The following is a 24,594-nucleotide window of genomic DNA, read 5'->3' on the forward strand; positions in this document are numbered from 1 at the left end:
AATGGGTCAAATGCAGAGAAAAAAACAAGTAATTTCCCCATGGGGATCAATAAAGTATCCATTATTATTATTTCTGTCTCCAGAACACCAAGACGGGGCTGCGCAAAGCTTTGCTCCTGCTACTGCTCACATAAAAATCCCTCTCAGCTGGACCAGTGATGTCTTTTTTTTTCAGCTGTTGTTAAACAAGCAGGAATAGTGGAAAATACAAAGGAAAATCTTAACTCATTCACTGCCATTGACGTCTATAGACGTCAATTGAAAAACTTACGTTGACTGCCATTGACGTCTATAGACGTCAATTACGTTTTTCAATGGGAGGGGCTAGAATACAACCTCGTCACAAAGCAAGAAATATTAGTGTCAAAGGCACTTTTCTGCTTGAAATGTATTTTTCACAAAAAGCTCGTTTTCTCCCTTTTTTTGGTCAAAACAGGCATCTTTGGTGGAACCCACCTCTCTTCTACAGCTGATTACTAAAGAATGGAAAATGGTAGAAACAAGATTTTTTTTTGGATGAAAGAAGAGAGTCTGTTCTTCATTTTGGTAGGTTCAGCGTTTATATGATCATAACACACAGTTTTCTGTGGCTCTTCAAAAGTGAGTGAAAATGCTCAAAAACCCTGGCAGTGGGGAGTTACCTGATTTGAAAATGGCTGGCAGTGAATGAGTTAATAACTCTTAAGCTTTCTTTATGGCATTAAAGTATATCAGTCCCTAACAGATTTTTAGCATGTTCACAGCTAACCAATAGACCATGCCATGCTCGGTATAGCCTTGTCATTTGCACTGACCTGATTTTGCTCCCCCTGCTCCCCCCCCCCCCCCCCCCCCCCAAAAAAAACCCCCATCTCCATAGAGACTGTGTCAGCTCCCAAAAAGACAAAAAACAAACTAAAAACCAGCAACAAACAACTTAAACATAAAGAATCACAAAGAAAGAACAATACAGTATCCACATCTGAACCAAAGAGTAAAACAGTGAAATGTGGATTATTAAATCTTAGGTCTCTCTCCTCCAAGTCTCTGTTAGTACATGACTTAATAATTGATCAACAAATTGATTTACTCTGCCTTACAGAAACCTGGTTGCAGCAGGATGACTATGTTAGTTTAAATGAATCATGCTGATGCTTAACATTGTCCACCCCAGCTGTAAAACTCAGAAACCAGTCTTACTTGTTATCATCTATCGTCCACCTGGGCCTTACACAGACTTTCTGTCTGATTTCTCAGACTTTTTATCTGATTTAGTTCTGAGCTCAGATAAAATAATTATTGTGGGTGATTTTAACATCCATGTAGATGCTAAAAATGACAGCCTCAACATGGCATTTAATCTGTTATTAGACTCAATTGGCTTCTCTCAAAATGTAAAAGAACCCACCCACCACTTTAATCACACTCTAGATCTTGTTTTAACATATGGCATCGAAACTGAACATTTAACAGTGTTTCCTGAAAACCCTCTCCTGTCTGATCATTTCCTGATAACATTTACATTTACAATAATTGATTACACAGCAGTGGAGAGTAGACTTTATTTTTTGCCTGTTTAATTTTCTCTTTTTAAATCTTTTTATGACTTGTAATCTTATGTGTAGCACTTTGTGATTCTGTCTTGAAAGGTGCTATATAAATAAAAAATGTATTTATTTATCACAGTAGATGTCTTTCTGAAAGCACTGTAACTAAGTTTAAGAATATAATCCACCCACTGTTATCATCTTCAATGCCCTGTACCAACATAGAGCAGAGCAGCTATCTGAACGCTACCCCAACAGAGGTCGATTATCTTGTTAATAATTTCACCTCCTCACTACGTACGACTCTGGATACTGTAGCTCCTGTGAAAACTAAGGTCTCTAATCAGAAGTACCTGACTCCGTGGTATAATTCTCAAACACGTACCCTAAAGCAGATGACTCGTAAGCTGGAGAGGAAATGGCGTGTCACAAATTTAGAGGATCATCATTTAGGCTGGAGAAATAGTTTGCTGCTTTATAAGAAAGCCCTCCGCAAAGCCAGAACATCTTACTATTCATCACTGATTGAAGAAAATAAGAACAACCCTAGGTTTCTCTTCAGCACTGTAGCCAGGCTGACAAAAAGTCAGAGCTCTTTTGAGCCAACCATCCCTTTAACGTTAACTAGTAATGACTTCATGAACTTCTTCACAAATAAAATTTTTATCATTAGAGAAAAAATTACCAATAATCATCCCACAGATGTAATATTATCTACAGCTACTCTTAGTACCATTGATGTTAAGTTAGACTCTTTTTCTCCAATTGATCTTTCTGAGTTAACTTCAATAATTACTTCCTCCAAACCATCAACGTGTCTTTTAGACCCCATTCCTACAAAACTGCTCAAAGAAGTCCTGCCATTAATTAATTCTTCGATCTTAAATATGATCAAACTATCTCTAATAATCGGCTATGTACCACAGGCCTTCAAGCTAGCTGTAGTTAAACCTTTACTTAAAAAGCCATCTCTAGACCCAGCAGTCTTAGCTAATTATAGGCCAATCTCCAACCTTCCTTTCATATCAAACATCCTTGAAAGAGTAGTTGTCAAACAGCTAACAGATCATCTGCAGAGGAATGGTTTATTTGAAGAGTTTCAGTCAGGTTTCAGAGCTCATCACAGCACAGAAACAGCTTTAGTGAAGGTTACAAATGATCTTCTTCTTAGTGCAGTGTTCGATACTGTCGACCATAATATCCTATTAGAGCGATTAGAACATGCTGTAGGTATTACAAGTACTGCGCTGCAGTGGTTTGTATCATATCTATCTAATAGACTCCAATTCGTGCATGTAAATGGAGAGTCCTCTTCACACACTGAGGTTAATTATGGAGTTCCACAGGGTTCAGTGCTAGGACCAATTCTGTTTACACTATACATGCTTCCCTTAGGCAGCATCATTAGAAGACATAGCATAAATTTTCACTGCTATGCAGATGACACCCAGCTCTATCTGTCCATGAAGCCAGATAACACACACCAATTAGCTAAACTGCAGGAATGTCTTAAAGACATAAAGACCTGGATGGCCGCTAACTTTCTGCTTCTTAATTCAGATAAAACTGAGGTTATTGTACTCGGCCCTGAAAAGCCTAGAAATATGGTATCTAACCAGATTCTTACTCTGAATCCGTTACCTTGGCCTCCAGTAACACTGTGAGGAACCTTGGAGTGATTTTTGACCAGGACATGTCCTTCAATGCACATATTAAACAAATATGTAAGACTGCATTCTTCCATTTGCGCAACATCTCTAAAATTAGAAATATCCTGTCTCAGAGTGACGCTGAAAAACTAGTTCATGCATTTATTACTTCCAGGCTGGACTACTGTAATTCATTATTATCAGGATGTCCAAAAAACTCGCTGAAAAGCCTTCAGCTAATCCAAAATGCTGCAGCAAGAGTCCTGACAGGGACTAGAAAGAGAGCATATTTCTCCTGTTTTGGCTTCCTGTTAAATCCAGAATTGAATTCAAAATCCTGCTCCTCACATACAAGGTCTTAAATAATCAGGCCCCATCTTATCTTAATGACCTTGTAGTACCATATCACCCTATTAGAGCACTTCGCTCTCGCTCTGCAGGCCTACTTGTTGTTCCTAGAGTATTTAAAAGTAGAATGGGAGGGAGAGCCTTCAGTTTTCAGGCCCCTCTTCTGTGGAACCAGCTTCCAGTTTGGATTCAGGAGACAGACACTATCTCTACTTTCAAGATTAGGCTTAAAACTTTCTTTTTTGCTAAAGCATATAGTTAGGACTGGACCAGGTGACCCTGAATCCTCCCTTAGTTATGCTGCAATAGACGTAGGCTGCCGGGGGATTCCCATGATGCATTGAGTTTTTCCTTTCCAGTCACCTTTCTCACTCACTATGTATTAATAGACCTCTCTGCATTGAATCATATCTGTTCTTAATCTCTGTCTTTGTTCCACAGCATGTCTTTCATCCTGTCTTCCTTCTCTCACCCCAGCCGGTCGCAGCAGATGGCCCCGCCCCTCCCTGAGCCTGGTTCTGCTGGAAGTTTCTTCCTGTTAAAAGGGAGTTTTTCCTTCCCACTGTCAAAGTGCTTGCTCATAGGGGGTAATATGATTGTTGGGTTTTTCTCTGTATCTATGAAGCGCCTTGAGGCGACTTTTGTTGTGATTTGGCGCTATATAAATAAAATTGAATTGAATCGAATTTTGCGTGTAAATGCTCACTAGATGGGTCATATTGCATACTAAATCAAAGCTGCTTTTCAGCATGTGCATGGTAGGAATGTGGCGATGCCTCATTCTTCAGTGAGGTGTTGCCGGGCATTGTTCCAGCGCAAAGGAGAAGGAGTCAAATTAACCGTCAGTGTGAAGCCCTACCAGAAAGATCAGATAAATAAAATTATTAACTACTTCACTTTACTAACAAGTCTTATTTGAACTCTACATGGCATTTTTTATATTATTATAATTTATTTTCATATAACTGGGTATGTGTGTTAGCAGAGAGGTGAGGTGCATGTGACGTCCACAAGTGATAAAAACAACAACTTGGTTGTGGATTGTGATGCTTAGATTTGAGTTGTCAAATTGATTTGGTTCTAGTTTTTAAGTTTTAAATACACTGCTTTGTTTCTGTACTAGTTAATCCACCTGCATGCAGAAGCTCTTTAAGTGAAATGATATTTTAATGCTAAAATTTAATTATTGTTGTCCACCGTTCATTTCGAAATTTACCATTAAGCTAAGAGACACAACGAACAGGGAAAACACATTATTGTTATGTTTTGATAAGTGACACTTATTTACCAATGCCAGTGTGTGGGCTCAAATTTGGGCATAAAAATGTGAATTCAGTTTATTATTTGTCTCATAAATAAAAATAAAATGTAACTAGAAAACTATTCATACTCTGATGGTACAGGTTTGCCTAACTTCATTAAATATGCAAAGGTTACTGTAGACAGAAAAGCAGCTGATTCTGAGCGACTCAGTGGGAAGCACTGATAGATGTTTTAAGAATGACTCTATAACAGCCTACAACAGCGACATAAAGGCCCTTTGAAAGTTTTCAGGTAAAAGCCTAACTGTAACAATTAAACACATCAGAGAGCAAATCCTTAACAAGGACTGCAGGGTCCACATAATACCAAAGCAGACCTTTTTCCTCATCTCTTTTCTTGTCTTTCCTTCCAGCGTAGCCACTCTTCTTATCGCTATCTTCGCTGGAGGGCAAGGCCTTGCTACTGAGGAATCTGTTAAGGAGGAGTGTGCATGTGTGCGTCTGTGTGTGCGCCTGAAGGGTTTTACTGACAAGACTAAATTTACACAGCTGGTCAACACAAGTCAGCACACTGAGTTGGCTTTAAACCACACACACTTTACACCGACTTAACTGTAAGTTAAAATACTAATTCATGCTTAACACACAAGGTATGAGCAAATTAAACTTTCCAAATGTGGCCTCTAACACACACACTCTTTTGGAACAAACTGTGCAACCCCCCCCCCCCCCCCCCCCCTCACTCTGACACCCTGTGCGAGCCTGGGGAGTGTTGTCTCGTTTCACACTTACAAGGACTTTCCCATACAACCTTGGCCCATCTGTTTCTTTCTCTGTTCTTGTCTCATTTCCAGATAGAAAAGCTGCTTTTGCAGCTCCAGATGGTGACACAAGTTTCAGTTTTTGTGATTAAACTTATTTAGCAGGTTAAGTCAAGGGAAAGTTGCACACACTCACTCTTTGTATAAAGCAATTTTTACCGCTGCTCAAACATTGGGTTTATGTTGAACACGATGCATCGTGGCCTTCAACTGATAAAATGTGTTGCCCTCACTCTTCTTCACATATTTCTACTTAGTAGTAAACCAGCCAGACTTCTTTAACACAATAACATTAAGAGGAACTCCAATTAACACAGAGAATATGTAAATACTACTGTAACGCAGCTCTGTGGAAAGAGATTTGTTTTCATTCCAAAGGTTTGAGGCATTAGCAGATCTGGGCCCTGTTTCAGGAAGCCGGTTTAGTGCAAACTCTGAGTAAGTATACCCTGAGTTAACGAAAACTCTGGGTTTTCGGTTTCACAAAGCGAGTTTAGATTAATTCTGAGTGAGTTACTATGACGACACACTCCGTGAAGCTAACCTGCCCCCTAGCAGGTTTACTTCAACTAACCCTGACCTTCTCCGCCTTTGTCGGAAACCTGACTGTAGGAAGTGTCAGACATGGCGTGCCTCTTCCTTGAAGAGCCAGTAGATGTTGAAGCCCAAATTCTCCGCAGAGCTCTCCGCCGGGAGAGAGTGATCAGAGCGCATTTGGACATTTGATCATTTCCTGATGATTTCCTGTGTGAACGTTACCGTTTTTCAGCACAATCTATAATTCATTTGAATAACATCCTCAGGACTAATATTGCTCATGTGACACATCGCGGACATCCTCTCAGTTCTGTACATATTATTTGTATTGCACTTCGGTTTTTTTGCAAACGGGAGCTTTCTGTATAATATTGGTGACGCTGAGCACGTTTCCAAGGCTACCGTCTGTCGGGCAGTCAGGAATGTTACTGTTGCACTGAAACGTCTCCTGTACTCGTTTGTGGTGTTCCCCGGTCACAGACCCACAAGATTTATCAAAGAGGGATGCCACAAAATTGCAGGTATCAGGATGAACAAAACTTAATTCATGATGTGGTGATATTTGAACTACTACTTAAATTTTACATTTATTCCCACGGTGTGTGTGAATGTGTGTGTGAATGGGTGGATGACTGGATATGTAAAGCGCTTTGGGGTCCTTAGGGACTAGTAAGGCGCTATATAAATACAGGCCATTTATGCATGCTCCCTTTCTTTTGCAGCTGAGGCTGTGTTACTTTTTTTCTGCAAAATTTGCATGTTATCGGCATATGCTGCCATCAGAATTTCGGCCTCAAGCGCTGTAAAATACATTGACCGCGCCTTCTTTCCCTCCGTCTCCATGGTGACTCGCTTAATCTGTGCTCCACTAATCAGGGCTTTATGTATCCTCGTGCGCGCGCTTAATTTGGGGTTACAGCAACTCTGCGTTGATTGAACTAATTGTTAACAGCCTTTCTGAAACCGAATATTCCGAGTTGGACAGTTCGGGGTTACTCAACCCCGTGTATCATTTTTAGAGTTTTCTAAACCGGCTTCCTGAAATAGGGCCCTGGTCTGTGACAAGGCAATACAAACCAGGTAAGGTACAAATGTAACCGGAAAGGAAAATTTCTAAATATATATTTGTGCACAACTTTTCCCAATACAAGGCACCATTTTTATTAATAACAACATTCACTTTCATAACCTTGAGTTATAAGTTCAAGTCCTAGTCTCTGGCTTAGTAATCGATCCTTACACGACTAATTTTTCATCTTCTCATTGCCTTCTGCAAATGACTGATATATTTATGTTTATAAAAATGCTGAAAGGATCTGTGTTAAGATTTTATTTTTGTCACTGAAACTGGTTCATCTTAAAAATCTCGTTTTTATCTACCCAATGTGTGTTTTACAGTCTGTCGTATCAATTTTCCAGAAAAGCCTGACAGACTTAACTATCAAATGTACTCTAAATAAAATTAAAAAAAAAAAGACACAGATCATCACTGGAGTACTGATAGATATTTAATAGAAAAAAAGACCAGCAAAGCATTTTTTACAAGCCAAACACCAGTGCTAGGAGACAGAGCTACCAAAGATGTGATAAGATTTTATCCAGCATTAAATAATAATTAAAAAAAAAAAAAAAAAAAAAAAAAAAAGGGGGAAAATACCCACAATCTGCAAGCAAATGAGAAAATATATACATAAGAGTCGAGTGTAATATCACGGATTCATAAGTAGGCTGAGGCCCCTTACTGGAAGTCAAGATGTTAAGAAGAAGGTCAAAATAGGGTTGCATGGGGTTAGAAGGTAGTAGGAACGGGGTAGAAGTGGTGTTTAATTTTTCTGACTAAATGTATTTAAGCCCAGTCGACGTCTGGTGATGAAGTGGTGCTGGAGCAAGGGGATCTCAGTCAATGAGTTACAGGTCTACAACAATACCAGGAGCTACGGTGACTCGTGCTTTGCATGCCTAGTCTACAAAGACAAACTTACACCCTGTTTTTTGTACCAGGAATAAGACAGGGGACTGAGAGACAAGCATGTACAGATGCTTCACCTCACAAACTCCCAGCCCCCTAATCTACACTACTATAACTTCTATACGAGTTTGACTTTTTATCTGGCTATTCATTCTTTTCCACCAAGTGGCAGGTTTCACGCGCAGCTCTTTTACAATTTTCTTCAATTACTAGTTTGGATTCCCTTTAAGCATGTGATCACTGAAGCAGGAACACCACTCTCTCACTACTTTCTTTTTAAGCCACTGAGTTGGTCTTTACACGGCGGTGCTTTCGAACCTCTTCCATCAGGTCCTTGAGGTACTGGATCTCTCGGCTGATGGACTCTGCTTTTTCCGCCAGCTCGTGGTTCTTCTTCTCCAGCTCTTCGCACTCTTTGTGCAGCTCCTCCTGTTCAACCCTTTTCTTCTGCCGATAACGTGTGGCTGCTGTCTTGTTCTGTTCCATTTTCTTGAGCTTCTTCTCCACTCCTCTGGGAGCACCAGACACTGATTTGACCTTTGAGGTCTTGGGAGAGGTGGAAGCTTCAGATTTGGAGTAGGGTTTGGTCCTAGAGGAACCAGCTGCAGGGGGCGGGGTAGGAAGAGGAGAAGGAAGGCGCACCGGAGAACCAATGGCTGACTCAAAGCCAGAGTCACTGTCGCATTCGCTTGGTGGAGAGGTTTTAACAGCTTGATCGGGGAGAGATACGAGGGAGGGCTCTTCTTTGTTTGAGAGAACCACCACAAAGTGACCAGAGGTGGGGATGGAGAGAACAATGGGGGTCGACTGAACGCTTCCACTGGGGTCTGGGATGATTGTGAGGGATGTGGTCTGCTTGTCAGCATCTAGGACATCTACTTCGCTTCCCAGCTCCAATGTGTAGACTGGAGATGGGGGAGATGGAGGTTCAGATTTAACCTCATGAGCAGGAGCAACATCCATCTTCTTGGCCTCAGCTGCCACAGGGAGAGGGAGCTCCAGAGGGGGACTGGGAATGTCGGGCAGAGGCAAACTCAGCTCAAGGCTGCTGTGTGGGACGGGGATGTTTGTGTTAAAGGGATCTAGATCCAAATCCATGGAGGAGTCCAGGGAAGCCAGGAGATCTTCAGGGGAGCTGGGAGACTCATCAGAGGAGCAGGATCCAATGAAAGACTCCAGGTCAAATTCACTCAGGTCGATTTTCTCTGACATCCAGTCCATGCCGGCAAAAGCATCATCTGCTGACAAATATTATTCATTAATACTCGCAATAAACAGTTCAGAGATTTGGATCATTAATCTTACAGTGAATCATTTCCATGTCATACTCCATAAAGCTACTTATTTGTTAAATACCAGGGTTGTGAATTGTACTGGATCAATTTTTTACAACCTATAAAAAAGCCGTATGACAATATCAACACTATGTGGGTTATAGTCACGTTACTGCATATGACAGAAAAAACAATGGGCGGATGTAAATTACTGATGTGGTTACACGGTGAAAGCTGCTGTTTAAAATATTGACCCAAGATACAATATCCCAAAATATTATGAGAGCTGCTGGCTGCAAGCATCAACAAAACATACAGTGTTTATTTTTTATACATCAAATTTTCTTGAAATGTTGTGATCCAACCGTATTCAACACATGACCTCAGGCGTAAATTTGATCTCTCCCTCGTCTCACAAATACTCAAGTGAGACTAAATCCATAAAACAAGGACTTTTACACCTTTAACTGATGTCAGGAAGAACAAAGGGCTAAATGTGTCATTTCACAATGACGTCTAACAAAACCAGATTGAGCCGGTCATTACAGCACAACTGTGAGCCACACCCGCCACTCACAAACCAATAAATGTTTGTTGCCCTACAAACATCGAGGTTTCTCATCCACGGTCTTAACGTCAGGTCTCAGCCTGCAAGCAAAACTCAAATACTTAACTGCCAGCGGGCCTCTCCTCTGAAATACTCACAGCACAAGAAATACTCCCAACTTCACAGTCTAATAAGAGTGGAAGATGTAGTTTGGTCCTAAACATACTCCAATTAGTAATCTCCCATCATTTCTTTTATTTGGTTTCTAATCAGCTCAACAAGTAGTCAAATTATTTCCTTTTGAAAAATAATTTTTAAAATTTAGGACTTGCCCCCTGCTCATTAAAGATGTATTTTAAAGCACGCTCACCTTTGCCATCATCTGCTCCAACATGGGCGTCGAGCAGGTCGCCGGCACCCAGCCAAGAGAGGGACAGCGAGTCCGCTCCGGCCTTGGTTCCCAGGAACGAGGAACAATGGGTGGGAGAGGGAGATGGGGAGGACAAAGACAGCGGGGAGAAAGACATAGTCTGATAAGGGGACGAGGAGGATGGATAAGTGGACAAAGAAAGGGAGGGCGAAGCTGGCGCCTTCCCCTCTAGGGAGGAGGGAGAAAGAGCTTCTTCTTCATCTTGGTCCAGAAGGGGCCCCATGGGGTCAGCCATCAGAAAGGAGGGCCCTGAGAACAAAAGACCAGCGCGTCAATTTCTAATTTTGGGCATCCAATACATACAATCTGTCATTCATCCAATAACTCACTAAAACATCTAACCCATCTACAGATAATTCCATGCTGACCATATGGAACTGTACTTCATTGGCTTTAGAATTGTTGGGAATGGTATTATTATTACCAAATGTTATGCAAACAAAGCAGCACATTCAGCAGTGTTTGTACTAGTGCTCTGGCAATATGTATCATCACAACACACACCTAAGTACAGGGCCTCCACGTCCTCCAGGGCTAGCTGGGAGAGGGTCATGGCTGCTGCTGGTCAGTGGTAGCCGTGAAAAGGTGTACAAGAACAAAGGCGAGTCGAGAGGTCCAGGTATGCTGTCGGCGGCAGCAAAGCTGAAGGTGGTTGCCGGGAGAGACCTGGTTGGAGGGGAGAAAACAGAAATCATGTTAATGGGAGAAAAATAAGGAATATAAGCAAATGTAAGTCTTGATTCTCATGGAAACTAAAATGAAGTGACATTTTATTGCAGGAAGTTGTGAAACGATATATTCAAACTTTATGAAAATTCAATGTTCGGCAGGGCCAAGTTTATTTGTAAATGCAAAGTTTCCCCAGAGCAGGTGTACTTCCTGAAACAAGCATATTGTTGACTGACAACATTGTGCAGACAATGTAGGCTTCTTTGGTGGTATGTACTAGGGCATAGGTGTCAAACTCTGGGCCGCGGGCTAAATTTGGCCCGCAGCCTAATTACATTTGGCCCGTGAAGCCATACCAAATTACTATTAGAGCTGGCCTACTGGTATTATACAGCTAATATATATATATATTGTTTAGTATTAAGCTTTGCTTGTTCCATATTCAGTTTTTCAGCAAAACTTGTTTGAGTCCATAAGAAGAGATTCATTCTTAAATCTGGAGGAAGATTTTTTTTCCAATAAATATTAATGTTAGCCCGCGACCTTGTTCCAGTTTTGAATTTGGCCCACTGTGAATTTGAGTTTGACACCCCTGTACTAGGGTCATTAGAGGAGTTGACATCCCCGTTATGGGCGGGGGGGGGGGGGGGGGGGGGTTGTATCTAATTTTGGCTAATCCGTTCCCCTTAAGCGTCAAAGCTGTATTGGTGGGAAACTCCGCCCTACACCGGGGGATAACTTTGCCTAATTTGGTCATGCATTGGCTGGTAACTCCACCCACGCCTATGAGTCACGGCGGAGATGTGGGAGGGCAAACCGCCATTTTCACAACAGAGCCATCTGCGCGAGGCGGGGAACGAGCACAGCGCGCGCCATTTTGGACGCCACGTTGCCAATATGAAACGTATACAAAACACTAAAAATGTTTATAGTATCACACTGACAACAGTGTCGCAGCCATGGAAAAAAATTACAACTTCAAATGAGACGTCTGAAATGTTTCCCGTGCCCAAACGACGGCTCGTTAGCATGATTCACAACACAACGTAAGGGGCCGGCTCGGTCTACTTCAGCTGGTATACTGTAATTTGATACCTTAGCTCCAAACAAGGAACTAGGAATCAACACACTTAAAGTTTTTTTTTTTTTTTTTACAAAAACAAATAGCCTTGATCAACAAGTTTAATAGCCAGTAACACATTCTAGTTGACAGGTTAGTTACTACAGGAAGTGGCTATATTTTTTTTCTCTTTAGAAGACTGCAAACATAAAAAAAAATTACTTACGCCATTTTGCCAGAAAAAGCCAGTGCACTTAGCCGTTGCACTGCCGGTTTGTTGCCGCTGCAAGATTAGCTGCCGCACGCCTCTACACTGCCATTTTGGCCCGCTAAAGCTACTATGCGCAAAGTGTGTTTACTTTAGGAGCTGTAGGAACGAAGAGCAGGTAGAGCCGTCGCGTGGGGATTATATAGGAACGAAGTACTACTGCGTATATCACTCCGCACCAAGCGCGAGGGCGTTTGTTCACTGTGAAACCAGCAGCGCGAGTGGGAGGTCTTCACAACAGTATTTATAACGTCAACAAAAGCGTGGCCACTCGACTATGCTGGTTAAGTTAAACAAACGAGCCTTTTTTGTGAGTGCGATCCCTCCGCCTGACTCATGTTTATAACTGGTTGGATGAATCATAGCTTTTACAACGGACAAAGTAGATCCACAGGCTGCTGTGACGTAAAATATAGGTCAAATTCAGGATGTAAACATTGAGTATTGAGTATTTTATGGGCCTTTAGCTGTTTTACTGTTTGTAAAAAAAACCCATCCAAATCGCATTTTTGCAATAATATTCATTGTACTGGAGCGAAGATGTCTATTGTTTTAACTGGCCGACAGTTAATTTAGATCACAACGTGTCCCATTTTATATTTTATTCACATACAGACGGACATGATTCACTGCTTATGTCTAACACATGTAGGGTCACACCCTTGTCATTTTGAGCAGCCTCTGGTCAAACAAGCCTGGTAACTATTATTTGGACTGAACAAGACTGTGCAGACTGCAGAGCGAGGAGTCTCACTTCATACATTTCATCATAATTATTTTTTTCACCCTACATGAAGGTTTCATGTGGTTGGGATGGTTTTGTAAAGGGAAGATATTATTTTAGATGGGGAAGTCATTTAATGACTGTCAAAGTAGTCAGCGAGGTAAATAAAAGGCTGATTGTCACTCAAGTGCACTGTTCCTTTTTTCAAACCGAAGATAAAGATGGTGTTGAAGCCAAATATTAGAGCAGCCCCCTAAAACCCAAAATTGGCATCTGAATGAAATCTTCAGCATTGTTTGTAGATACACTTGTTAGAGCCAGTCATAGTGTAATAAGCAAGTAATGACAATAAAGCAAACATAGATTAAAAAAAACAAAAACAAAACTCCATCCAAAGTTGAAATAGGGGTGGAAACATCAAACTTGTTCTGCAGACAGTACTGAAAGATTCAAGCTGCAGGACAGTGACTCTGAAAGTACACCTGGGTCTGGTTTGTGCTTCTCCAAAACCAGTGTCTCTTGCTATGTTTTTTGTAGTCGTTTTAATCTCACTGAGATATAGTTTGACTACATTTCTGTAATTGTAATACGGTCTGTATGACCCACAGTCCGGTCTGGTACCTGAGTAGGTTTATGGAGAACATTCAAAATGTTTCATTTTAAGCTTTCAGTTAACAACCACTCACATTTGTGTGTAAATTGTTTTTAAATGTTATACGTAAAACTATACCACATATAAAGTCAAGCTAGGAATGTCAAAAGTTTACGTATTTTCAAAATGTGTACTCAGCATCAGCTGAAATGTTTTAAAAGAAGGACTACACTGCCCCTGGTGGATGGCGTCAGTCTTTATTTATTAGTCTTATTTTAAAAATGTCATTGGATTCAGTTTAACACGTAGCTTAAGCTGTTAGATTATCTTGAAAGAAAAAACAGCTAAAGTAAGGGAGGTTAACACAATCTCAGTTTTATACAGCATTAATAACCACATGCCATTTAAAAGAAACTGCTGGAAGTTACAATTCCTAAAGTTGCATCAAAAGCTTTGTTCTGTTTTCAAACCTGTTGCCAAATAAGTAATATATATACACCGATCAATAAACGTTTGTAAAAACTGAAAATTAACATTAAAAGACAACCCCAAAACAAAAGATATTCAAGTGGAGAAAAATACCCTCCTAACAATACTTTTCAAACAGTTCTTTGATTTTGATGAACTCATCCAGTCCTTTCTGGAGATCCATCATCAAGGAGCGGAGTTTCTTTGCCAACTTTGACTCAAAGCCCTTCTTCACCTTGGTTCCATCTTTTCCTTTGGTGAAGTACATATCCATGCCGAGGGCGAAGCCTTCTATCATCCCAGATGCCTTAGAGTTTGCCTCCAAGGCCGTGGCACATGCACCTCCTTGACCACAGAACTCCAGCACCTTGGAGGCTCTCTCTGACTTCACCTTTGTGTTCTCAAGCGTGAACACACCATGCTGCCTCAGCTGCTCTATGCCCTCATTAACATAAAACAATTTCTCCTGAATGCACTTACTGAGGGACTCGTAGTTGGTAAAGATCTTCTCAATTTTCTTCTGGTCCTGGTTGCATTTCACCTGGAAAAACATGCTTCACAATCAGTTCAATACCAGAAATTCAGATTACTAGTGTGGGTAGTTTCCAGTTAGTACCCTTTATTTATTGTGATAACATAAAAACAGGGCTTTTGATCTTGAGAGACTTTATATTGTAAAAGAAGACATTCAGCATTTTAGATTGAAGTCCTGGACCTCCAACGGTCCCCTATGACAGCAAACACTTAGACAGTGGGGAGAAGTGTTCTCGGCCAAGACACTGAAGCCCAAAAACTCAGATGCATCACTGGAGTGTGAAAGTGATAAAGAAAAGCTGTGATTGTTTTTAACAGCAGAATTTAATCAAGCCAGTGCCTTAAAGACCGTCACCTTATTTGCGATGGCTGCTGATGCACCAGTAACACCGCCGGCTGCAGCCACGCCGACCCCGACAGCAGTTAGTGCCAGCGAGGCTCCCAGCGTGAACGGGGACAGGATCACCCCAGCAGCTGCTGCCACACCTCCTGCTACAGTTGTAGCGCCTCCTGTGATGCCAGCGATTTTTGTCCCCTTTGAAACCTGAAAAAGAAAATGATTAAAAAGGGAACCTATGGACACAGATGTACATATATCCATAAATATATCCACACCACCTTATCCAAGTTGTCAGCGATGGAGCCAAGCTCGTCTATTTTTTCTTTCAGCCCGCCTTGACACCCAGATGTCGTCGAGATGTAAGAATTGAAAGCTTTATGAAGATGTTCGGCTTTAACTTCTATGACCCTAGAATGTGTTATAAAAACTTTATTAATTCACCTTTAATATCAACAAAACCATTTGCATTTTAAACACACTTATTCATGATCCGCAGATAACAGACTGTAATAACTTTGGTGATTCTCTGACTTTTCCTAAAGCAGGAAAAGCACTGCATTTATCACGGATAACTGGAAAACTGCACTTTAATTTACAGTGTAAGTCTTCATTTGCTTCACGAGCTGCTTCTTTTGTTCATGGCAGATTATTTGGTGAAACACGTGTGTCATGACTGCCTGCTGTAAGTATATCTTTTCTTAAGCACTTAGTTTTACGTGTTTCATACTATTAAGAGTTGTTTTGTATTAAAAGTCTGCTTTTGTTTTGGTTCTTTTCTCTACAGAAGTATTTGGACCAGATGGAAAGCAGCACTCAGGACACTATTTGACAATGTCTAAAAAAAAATCAGTGTAAATCTGCGTGTCGTTAATCATTTGAAGCAGGAGGCATGTAATGAAAGTACAGGAAAGACTCCTCCAAACAGCTCAAATCGACAACTAACCTCAGATGTGTTTAGCCGCACTATTCTGATGAATCTCATTTAGTAAAAATAAATACTTAAAAAAAAAACAACTCTGAACATCTAATGTTTGGTTGCTAAGGAAAATAAAATGTTCTTTGTCCATGTTTATGGAACTTATTCCTGTTTAGCTTGTTTAACTTACTTTTAGAAAGTGAAACTAGTGCTTAACAATAATGTATTCATATGTAACTAGATTAGAGGTATGAGAGTTGCGAGCACAGCCTTTTTTCTTAAAGACATTCTTTATGAAAAAAGGCTATGTGAATGGCTGGGAACTAAAGTTAGGCCTGAACTTAAACACATGCAATCAGCCAATCAGCTGTATGGTATAAAAGAAGTGCTGTAGCCAAAGGAGTGCACGAGTAGGTTCATGACAGTACTGTCAGTCTGTCCACCCTTTGTTAAAGACTGAAGTACAACGATGTCTGAAGAGAGGAAGATGCTCACATTTGTGTGGTGTGTCTGCTTATCATGGAATTGAATTAAGCTGCATTGAAGTGAAGATGAAATTAATCCAAAGACAAACTTAGTGCCAACAAACAATCATTTTAACTATAACTACTGTTCCCACATGTAAAAGCATGGAGGAAAAACTTACACTTTTTCTGGCACTCCTCTAAGTTGGAGCTCACTGGACAGAGTTTTCCAGGCTAGAAGCAAATGACACTACAGTTCAGCAACAACAGGATACCACAAAAAACAACATCCTATTGAAATCTTTTCAAGCTGGATATTTTTACTCACGTGTTGACTCTTTGTAGGAGTTTGACAGACTCTCAGCATCCTAATTAAAGAAAGATGATTTAAAGTGACTACAACATGACAAAACAATCACTTGATATCAATTTAATGCTGTGTTTATTTTAAGTAATTACCAGGGCTTCATTTTCATCATCAAGCTGCAGTCGATGGGGTTTAGGAGGCAGCGGAGGGGGTTCATCTTTATCCTTAAAACACTGATCCAGCATCTTAAAAAAAGAGAAACAATCCATGTTTATTAGATCAACCTTGAACATGGTAATCCTGTTTGAACTGTGCACATACTTCATATGTTATCTCACATGACAGAGAGTTTGATCAGACACACCAGTTTCAGATTCTTTGGATGCACATGTCTGACCTTTGTACTGCTGCAATTCAACTGCTTTCAGATAAACTACATTTCTGTGACACATTAAAAGCATTCATTGTGTGAGTAGATGTGGACAGAAAAAAAACATTAGATATAGACCAGCGGTACCTTTATTTTTTCCACAAAAACTTCATTTCCTGTTGAACTCTTTCTAACAGTCCACTTCTTTGGTGCCACTGGTGGTGGACTCGAGCAGATGTCCTGAGTTTATAATAGAGAAAAAATTCACCAAATAATTAAAAACAATAGAATGCAACCATATATGTTTATATATAGCCACTGCTTAAACTTCTGAGAGTGTAGGCGACTGAACCCAAACCTCTCCAGATTTCGTGGGAGACAGGGGAGCACTTTTTTCTGGCTCATCAGTCTTAGAACTCATTTGAAGGAAGATTTGTTTTCTTGGCAGGGGAGTCGGACGTGGCGAGGGAGTCGGAAGCTTTGGCTGGAGAAAAGAGGGAGCATAATTGAAGGTGCTGCCACAATGTGACAAAGATAGTTATGTAACACAGAATAAGTTTATCAAAGTAGAACTGTGGTCTACAATTTCAATGGCCCCCTCCCTGAACCTACTTTTAGAGACCATGAGGCATGTTCATGATACAACATTGAGTCAAATCTAGTGATCTATACATTTTTACAGTGGAATTTGCCTCAAGATTTCTAAGGAACTACAAATCTGAACACATTATATTTCAATTCAGAGTCAGCTTACAGAGCTGAAATTCCAGACAACCAAACTGTTAATCTACCTGGTCAAGCCCGCCAAACAAGGCTGCTTACATCTCTGCAGCTAACACGCCCATTGTGGACTGATTTCACTTTTGCTTTGTGTGCAAATCTAATCTAATTCAAATTTTTTAATGATTCTGGCAACAAAACCTTTGCAGTTCTTTTGAAATATGTTGGAACAAATTCCAGATAGGTAGGATATTTTGACCAAAACAATATGCATGGCAGTTTGAGTAAAAGTTGTTGTCGTCTGAACTTAAATAAAATTCTATTTAAATGTCTTACCTGTGGCATTGTGTAACAGTGCCTGCTGTCTCTGTGTAACTACAGGATGCTGCACTTTGGCTGGTTGATCCACTAAATGAATGCTCATCACACAAACCAAACAGATTGCATGACTGTGACTGAAACGTCACGGCATGGTATCCATTCACCTTTTTTCATTCATTCTGTTGTTGGACTGGAAAATGTTGTTTTTAGGATAACAACACCTGCCACTTGTCGCAAGAAATATTAAAGGAAATCATTTAAAGGAACACTTTAGGAATACTGTGATGAATAAATAACAATTTTCTTTCACCACCTTTTAAAGACTTAGACATGAAATTGTTTTTTACTTTTATCAAAACCTTACTGACTTTGCAAAGGTTTCTGCAAAAAATGCAGGAATAATGCAGAGTAAAAAGGATCCAGACAGAAAAATTACATGTGATGGATTTATGTGAAAAATTGCTGAAATGGAGAAAAGCAAAATAATACTCGTGAAAACATACAGATCAGAAAACAGACAAAGAAAATATATACAACCTGAGAGCATAGCACCAACTACTGTAAGTCACACTACATACATTCAGCAGCCACTTTATTAGGTATACCTGTTCAGCTGCTCAATAATGCAAATACCAAATTAACCAATCATGAGTCAGTAATTCAAATCATTCAGGCATATAGACATGTCCAAGACAGCCTCATGAAGTTCAAACAGAGCATCAAGAAGTAAGGTATAATAGGCATGGTTTTTGGTCTGAGTGTGTCAAAAACTACTGGTCCAAAAAAAGAGAAATATCCAGAGACCAGCAGTTCTCAGGGTGAAAATGCCTTGTTGATGTCAGAGACCAGAGAAGAATCACCAGAGCTGATAGGAAAGCAACAGTAACACAAATAACCAGCGATTATAAACAAACCATGCAGAAGAGCACAACAAATCTTACCTTGAAGCAGTTCGGCTACAGCAGCAGAAGACCACACTTGAAGCCACACATTAATTTGGACCCAAACCCTAATTTTTTTTTTTTAGGTCATTCAAATTTTTTTTCACAACCCAAGGTGTCCACACCTTATGATAGTGTGAAAATGTAAAAAGGTTTATAGCATAAATAGGTTGAATGATAGGCAGAACTATTTGAATAAACACTGAGAAAAAGTTTGACTGCATTCTGTAATTGTCATATGGTTTGTATGACACACAGTCAGGTCTGGGGCCTGAGTAGGTTTATGGAGAAGTAACATTTAAAATGTTTCATTTTAAGCTTACGGTTAACAACCACTCATGACATATAAAGTCAAGCTAGGAATGACAAAAGTCTATGTATTTTAAAACTGTACTCAGTATCAGGTGAAATAAAAAACAGAAAAAAGAATTACACTGCCCCCTGGTGGATAGTGTCGGTCTTTAAGTAGTTTATTTAGAAGTCATTTTTAAAAATGTCATGGCATTCTGTTTAACACCTAGCTTAAGGTGTGAATCGACAAAATCTGATTAGATTAGTTGTAGAAATAATCTTAACAGGAAAAATTGGCTAAAGTAAGGGAGGTTAACACAATCTCAGTTTTATACAGCATTAATAACCACATGCCATTTAAAAGAAACTGCTTGAAGTTACAATTCCTAAAGTTGCACTAAAAGTTTTGTTCTGTTTTCAAACCTGTTGCCAAAGAGGTAATATCTATATTGATCAATAAACTTTAATAACAGCTGAAAATTAACATTAAAAGACAACCCCAAAACAAAAGATATTCAAGTGGAGAAAAATACCCTCCTAACAATACTTTTCAAACAGTTCTTTGATTTTGATGAACTCATCCAGTCGTTCCTGGAGATCCACCGCCAAGGAGCGGAGTTTCTTTGCCAACTTTGACTCAAAGCCCTTCTTCACCTTGGTTCCATCTTTTCCTTTGGTGAAGTACATATCCATGCCGAGGGCGAAGCCTTCTATCATCCCAGATGGCTTGGAGTTTGCCTCCAAGACCTTGGCACATGGCCCTCCTAGACCAAAGAACTCCAACAACTTGGAGGCCCTCTCTGACTTCACCTTGGTCCTCTCGAGCATGATGACACCATGCTGCCTCAGCTGCTCTATGCCCTCAATGACATAAGCAAGTTTCTCCTGAATGCCCTTACTGAGGGACTCGTAGTCGGTAAAGACCTTTTCAATTTTCTTCTGGTCCTGGTTGCAGTTCACCTGGAAAAACATGCTTCACAATCAGTTCAATACCAGAAATTCAGATAACTAGTGTGGGTAGTTTCCAGTTAGTACCCTTTTTAAAAATTGTGATAACATGAAAACAGGGCTTTTGATCTTGAGAGACTTTATATTGTAAAAGAAGACATTCAGCATTTTAGATTGAAGTCCTGGAACTTCAAATTAACAAAAAAACAAAAACAAAAGTGAGTCAGAATAGATTTGAAAAATGTATTTTCTCTTAAAAATTTAGGAAAACCTATCAACCTACAAAAACCATGAACAAAGATGTTTTAACCCAGTGCCTTAAAGACCATCACCTTATTTGCGATGGCTGCTGATGCACCAGTAACACCGCCGGCTGCAGCCACGCCGACCCCGACAGCAGTTAGTGCCAGCGAGGCTCCCAGCGTGAACGGGGACAGGATCACCCCAGCAGCTGCTGCCACACCTCCTGCTACAGTTGTAGCGCCTCCTGTGATGCCAGCGATTTTTGTCCCCTTTGAAACCTGAAAAAGAAAATGATTAAAAAGGGAACCTATGGACACAGATGTACATATATCCATAAATATATCCACACCACCTTATCCAAGTTGTCAGCGATGGAGCCAAGCTCGTCTATTTTTTCTTTCAGCCCGCCTTGACACCCAGATGTCGTCGAGATGTAAGAATTGAAAGCTTTATGAAGATGTTCGGCTTTAACTTCTATGACCCTAGAATGTGTTATAAAAACTTTATTAATTCACCTTTAATATCAACAAAACCAATTGCATTTTAAACACACTTATTCATGATAACAGACTGTAATAACTTTGGTGATTCTCTGACTTTTCCTAAATTAGGAAAAGCACTGCATTTATCACGGATAACTGGAAAACTGCACTTTAATTTACAGTGTAAGTCTTCATTTGCTTCACGAGCTGCTTCTTTAATTTAGTTTGTGGTAGATTATTTGGTGAAACACGTGTGTCATGACTGCCTGCTGTGAGTATATCTTTTCTTAATTATGTGTTTCAAACTATTAAGAGTTGTTTTGTATTAAAAGTCTGCTTTTGTTTCGGTTCTTTTCTCTACAGAAGTATTTGGACCAGATGGAAAGCAGCACTCAGGACACTATTTATTTATTTATTTTTACTCAGGACACTATTTGAAATCAGTGTGAATCTGCGTGTCGTTAATCATTTGAAGCAGGAGACATGTAATGAAAGTACAGGAAAGACTCCTCCAAACAGCTCAAATCAACAACTAACTTCAGATGTCTTTAGCCACATCATTCTAATGAATCTCATTTAGTAAAAATAAAAACACACACACAAAAAACTGTTTTATTTGCCTTAGTCCCCAATGTCAAATAAAATAAAATGTTCTTTTGTGCCCTTCCATGTTTATGGAACTTATTCCTGTTTAACTTGTTTAATTAATTTAAGAAAGTGAAACTAATGCATAACAAAAAGGCATTCATATTTAATTATTATCATGAGAGATATGGGAGTTGCCAGCCCTGCCCTAGTTGTGTATGTTCATGAACAAAAAGGTCAGAGAGAACGAGCCCCTTCCGGCATCTCTGCATGCCTTCACTTTCACTTGCATTGTTCTTTTTCTTTCTTTCTTCCAAATGTTTTGTGAAATTTTGTGGTCTTGAAAACTGCTTTCCTCCTCAGCTTTGGGCAGCGAGAGCCAGTGTAGCATACAAAGATGTTCTTTAAGCAAAAAGGCTATGTGAATGGCTGGGAACTAAAGTTAGGCCTGAACTTAAACACATGCAATCAGCCAATCAGCTGTATGGTATAAAAGAAGTGCTGTAGCCAAAGGAGTGCACGAGTAGGTTCATGACAGTACTGTCAGTCTGTCCACCCTTTGTTAAAGACTGAAGTACAACGATGTCTGAAGAGAGGAAGATGCTCACATTTGTGTGGTGTGTCTGCATGTCACTGAATTGAATTAAGCTGCATTGAATTGAAGATGAAATTAATCCAAAGACAAACTTAGTGCCAACAAACAATCATTTTAACTATAACTACTGTTCCCACATGTAAAAGCATGGAGGAAAAACTTACACTTTTTCTGGTACTCTACCAAGTTGGAGCTCACTGGACAGAGTTTTCCAGGCTAGAAGCAAATGACACTACAGTTCAGCAACAACAGGATACCACAAAAAACAACATCCTATTGAAATCTTTTCAAGCTGGATTTTTTTACTCACGTGTTGACTCTTCAAAGAAGTTTGACAGACTCTCAGCATCCTAATTAAAGAAAGATGATTTAAAGTGACTACAACATGACAAAACAATCACTTGATATCAATTTAATGCTGTGTTTATTTTAAGTAATTACCAGGGCTTCATTTTCATCATCAAGCTGCAGTCGATGGGGTTTAGGAGGCAGTAGAGGGAGTTCACCTTTATCCTTAAAACACTGATCCAGCATCTTAGAAAAAGAGAAACAATCCATGTTCATTAGATCAACCTTGAACATGGTAATCCTGTTTGAACTGTGCACATACTTATATGTTATCTCACATGACAGAGAGTTTGATCAGACACACCAGTTTCAGATTCTTTGGATGCACATGTCTGACCTTTGTACTGCTGCAATTCAACTGCTTTCAGATAAACTACATTTCTGTGACACATTAAAAGCATTCATTGTGTGAGTAGATGTGGACAGAAAAAAAAACATTAGATATAGACCAGCGGTACCTTTATTTTTTCCACAAAAACTCCATTTCCTTCTGGACTCTTTTTAACAGTCCACTTCTTTGGTGACACTGGTGGTGGACTCGAGCAGATGTCCTGAGTTTAAAATAGAGAAAAAAATCACCAAATAATTAAAAACTATTAGAATTAAACCATATATGTTTATATATAGCCACTGCTTAAACTTCTGAGAGTGTAGGCGACTGAACCCAAACCTCTTCAGATTTCGTGGGAGACAGGGGAGCACTTTTTTCTGGCTCATCAAGACTGATTGGAGGTGAGATTTGTTTCCTTGGCAGGGGAAGGGGATGCTTTGGCTGTAGAAAAGAAGGAACATAATTGAAGGTGGTGCCACTATGTTACAAAAAGAGTTATGTAAGTTTATCAAAAAATGCATCTGCAGTTTCACTGCCCCCCCCCCCCCCCCCCTCTATTCTTAGAGACCATAAGTGCATGTTCACATTACAATGTTGAGTCAAATCTTGTGATCTATACATTTTTACAGTGGAATTTGTCTCAAGATCTCAGGTCCGCTAAACAAGGCTGATGACATCTCTGCAGCTGACACACCGATTGTTGACTGGTTTCACTTTTGCTCCAAGTAAAATTTGATAATGGCTGTTTATCAGTTTATCTATCAGTGGCATTGTTCCAAAGTCAGCCTTTGACTAAGAAAGTAACAAAACTGAAGACATACTAAAGATGCATTCAAACATACAAGCATTTCTAAGGGAATATAATGTTGGCAATGATGGTACCCATACAGTAAATATGGGAAGCAGTTGTATGCAATAGGCATTCCAATGATTTGTTCTGACTACATTATTACTTAATAACTCCTTTATTATTGACTCCAATCATCTTCAGCGTAATCAAGTGCACGATGCTTGTATATATGAATATATGTATGTCAATGTAACGTAAATGTAACATCTAAATAAAGTTTCAGAAGAAATCACCAAAAAAAGACATGAAAAACAAGCACAAACAAGCAACATATTTAAGACATTTACATGCTCACACTGTAATGACCCCTCCCTACGTATGCTTGGTATTAAGCAGTGAAGACGATGTTTTTCTTGACTATGTGACTCAAGGTGAGTTGCATAAAGTTTGCAGTTTACAAAGCAAGCACAAAAACTGACATTTGAAAAGCCTTGCAGCAACATGGTGATATAGAAAATACTAGAAAGCTGTTCTAAAGATAACAGTTTACTGTGAGGTTTGCGGAGACTGAGAGCTGGACAGAGCCTCATTCTTCAGCACAAAATGACCAAATTAACTGCCAAAACTTGATTTTTAAAAAAATATTTTATAATTCTGCCAAATAATATTTTGGAACAAATTCCAGATAGGTAGGCTATTTTGACTAAAACAATATGAATGGCATTTTGAGTAAAAGTTGTTCTGAGTCATCTGAACTTCATTAAAATTCCATTTGAATTTCTTACCTGTGGCATTGTGTAACGTTGTCTCTTGTCTCTGTGTCACTACAGGATGCTGCACTTTGGCTGGCTGCTCCACTAAATGAATGCTCATCCCACAATCCAAACAGGTTAGGCATGACGGTGACTGAAACGTCACGTCATG

At 39.8% G+C, this 24,594-nt stretch overlaps 3 protein-coding genes across 4 annotated transcripts; all 3 read right to left on the bottom strand.

Annotated features, from left to right (window-relative positions):
- Positions 1 to 7,633: 7,633 nt before the first annotated feature.
- On the bottom strand, positions 7,634 to 12,656 carry atf4a (activating transcription factor 4a). 2 transcript variants are annotated; one of them, XM_026171814.2, is made up of 4 exons: positions 12,319 to 12,656; positions 10,868 to 11,029; positions 10,304 to 10,612; positions 7,634 to 9,350 (listed from the first exon to the last, which is right to left on the bottom strand). In XM_026171814.2, the coding sequence occupies exons 2-4, from the start codon at positions 10,914 to 10,916 to the stop codon at positions 8,389 to 8,391; spliced, it is 1,320 nt and encodes a 439-aa protein (XP_026027599.1). In that variant the 5' UTR covers positions 10,917 to 11,029; positions 12,319 to 12,656; the 3' UTR covers positions 7,634 to 8,388. The 2 variants fall into 2 exon arrangements, with proteins under 2 accessions (XP_026027599.1, XP_080159308.1); XM_080303182.1 differs by having other exon boundaries at positions 7,634 to 9,353; positions 12,319 to 12,642.
- Positions 12,657 to 13,917: 1,261 nt separating this feature from the next.
- LOC113024540 (apolipoprotein L6-like) lies at positions 13,918 to 18,241 on the bottom strand. The gene is made up of 9 exons (XM_026171723.2): positions 18,132 to 18,241; positions 17,434 to 17,559; positions 17,223 to 17,315; positions 16,858 to 16,950; positions 16,727 to 16,766; positions 16,581 to 16,632; positions 15,297 to 15,426; positions 15,034 to 15,222; positions 13,918 to 14,685 (listed from the first exon to the last, which is right to left on the bottom strand). Exons 1-9 carry the CDS (start codon positions 18,138 to 18,140, stop codon positions 14,263 to 14,265), a joined length of 1,155 nt encoding a protein of 384 aa, XP_026027508.2. The 5' UTR covers positions 18,141 to 18,241; the 3' UTR covers positions 13,918 to 14,262.
- Positions 18,242 to 19,506: 1,265 nt separating this feature from the next.
- LOC113024541 (apolipoprotein L6-like) lies at positions 19,507 to 24,594 on the bottom strand. The gene is made up of 9 exons (XM_026171724.2): positions 24,456 to 24,594; positions 23,220 to 23,321; positions 23,008 to 23,100; positions 22,643 to 22,735; positions 22,512 to 22,551; positions 22,366 to 22,417; positions 20,892 to 21,021; positions 20,629 to 20,817; positions 19,507 to 20,308 (listed from the first exon to the last, which is right to left on the bottom strand). Exons 1-9 carry the CDS (start codon positions 24,462 to 24,464, stop codon positions 19,886 to 19,888), a joined length of 1,131 nt encoding a protein of 376 aa, XP_026027509.2. The 5' UTR covers positions 24,465 to 24,594; the 3' UTR covers positions 19,507 to 19,885.

This window comes from Astatotilapia calliptera, chromosome 6, assembly GCF_964374335.1.
Source record: "Astatotilapia calliptera chromosome 6, fAstCal68.1, whole genome shotgun sequence".
Lineage (NCBI taxonomy): Eukaryota > Metazoa > Chordata > Actinopteri > Cichliformes > Cichlidae > Astatotilapia > Astatotilapia calliptera.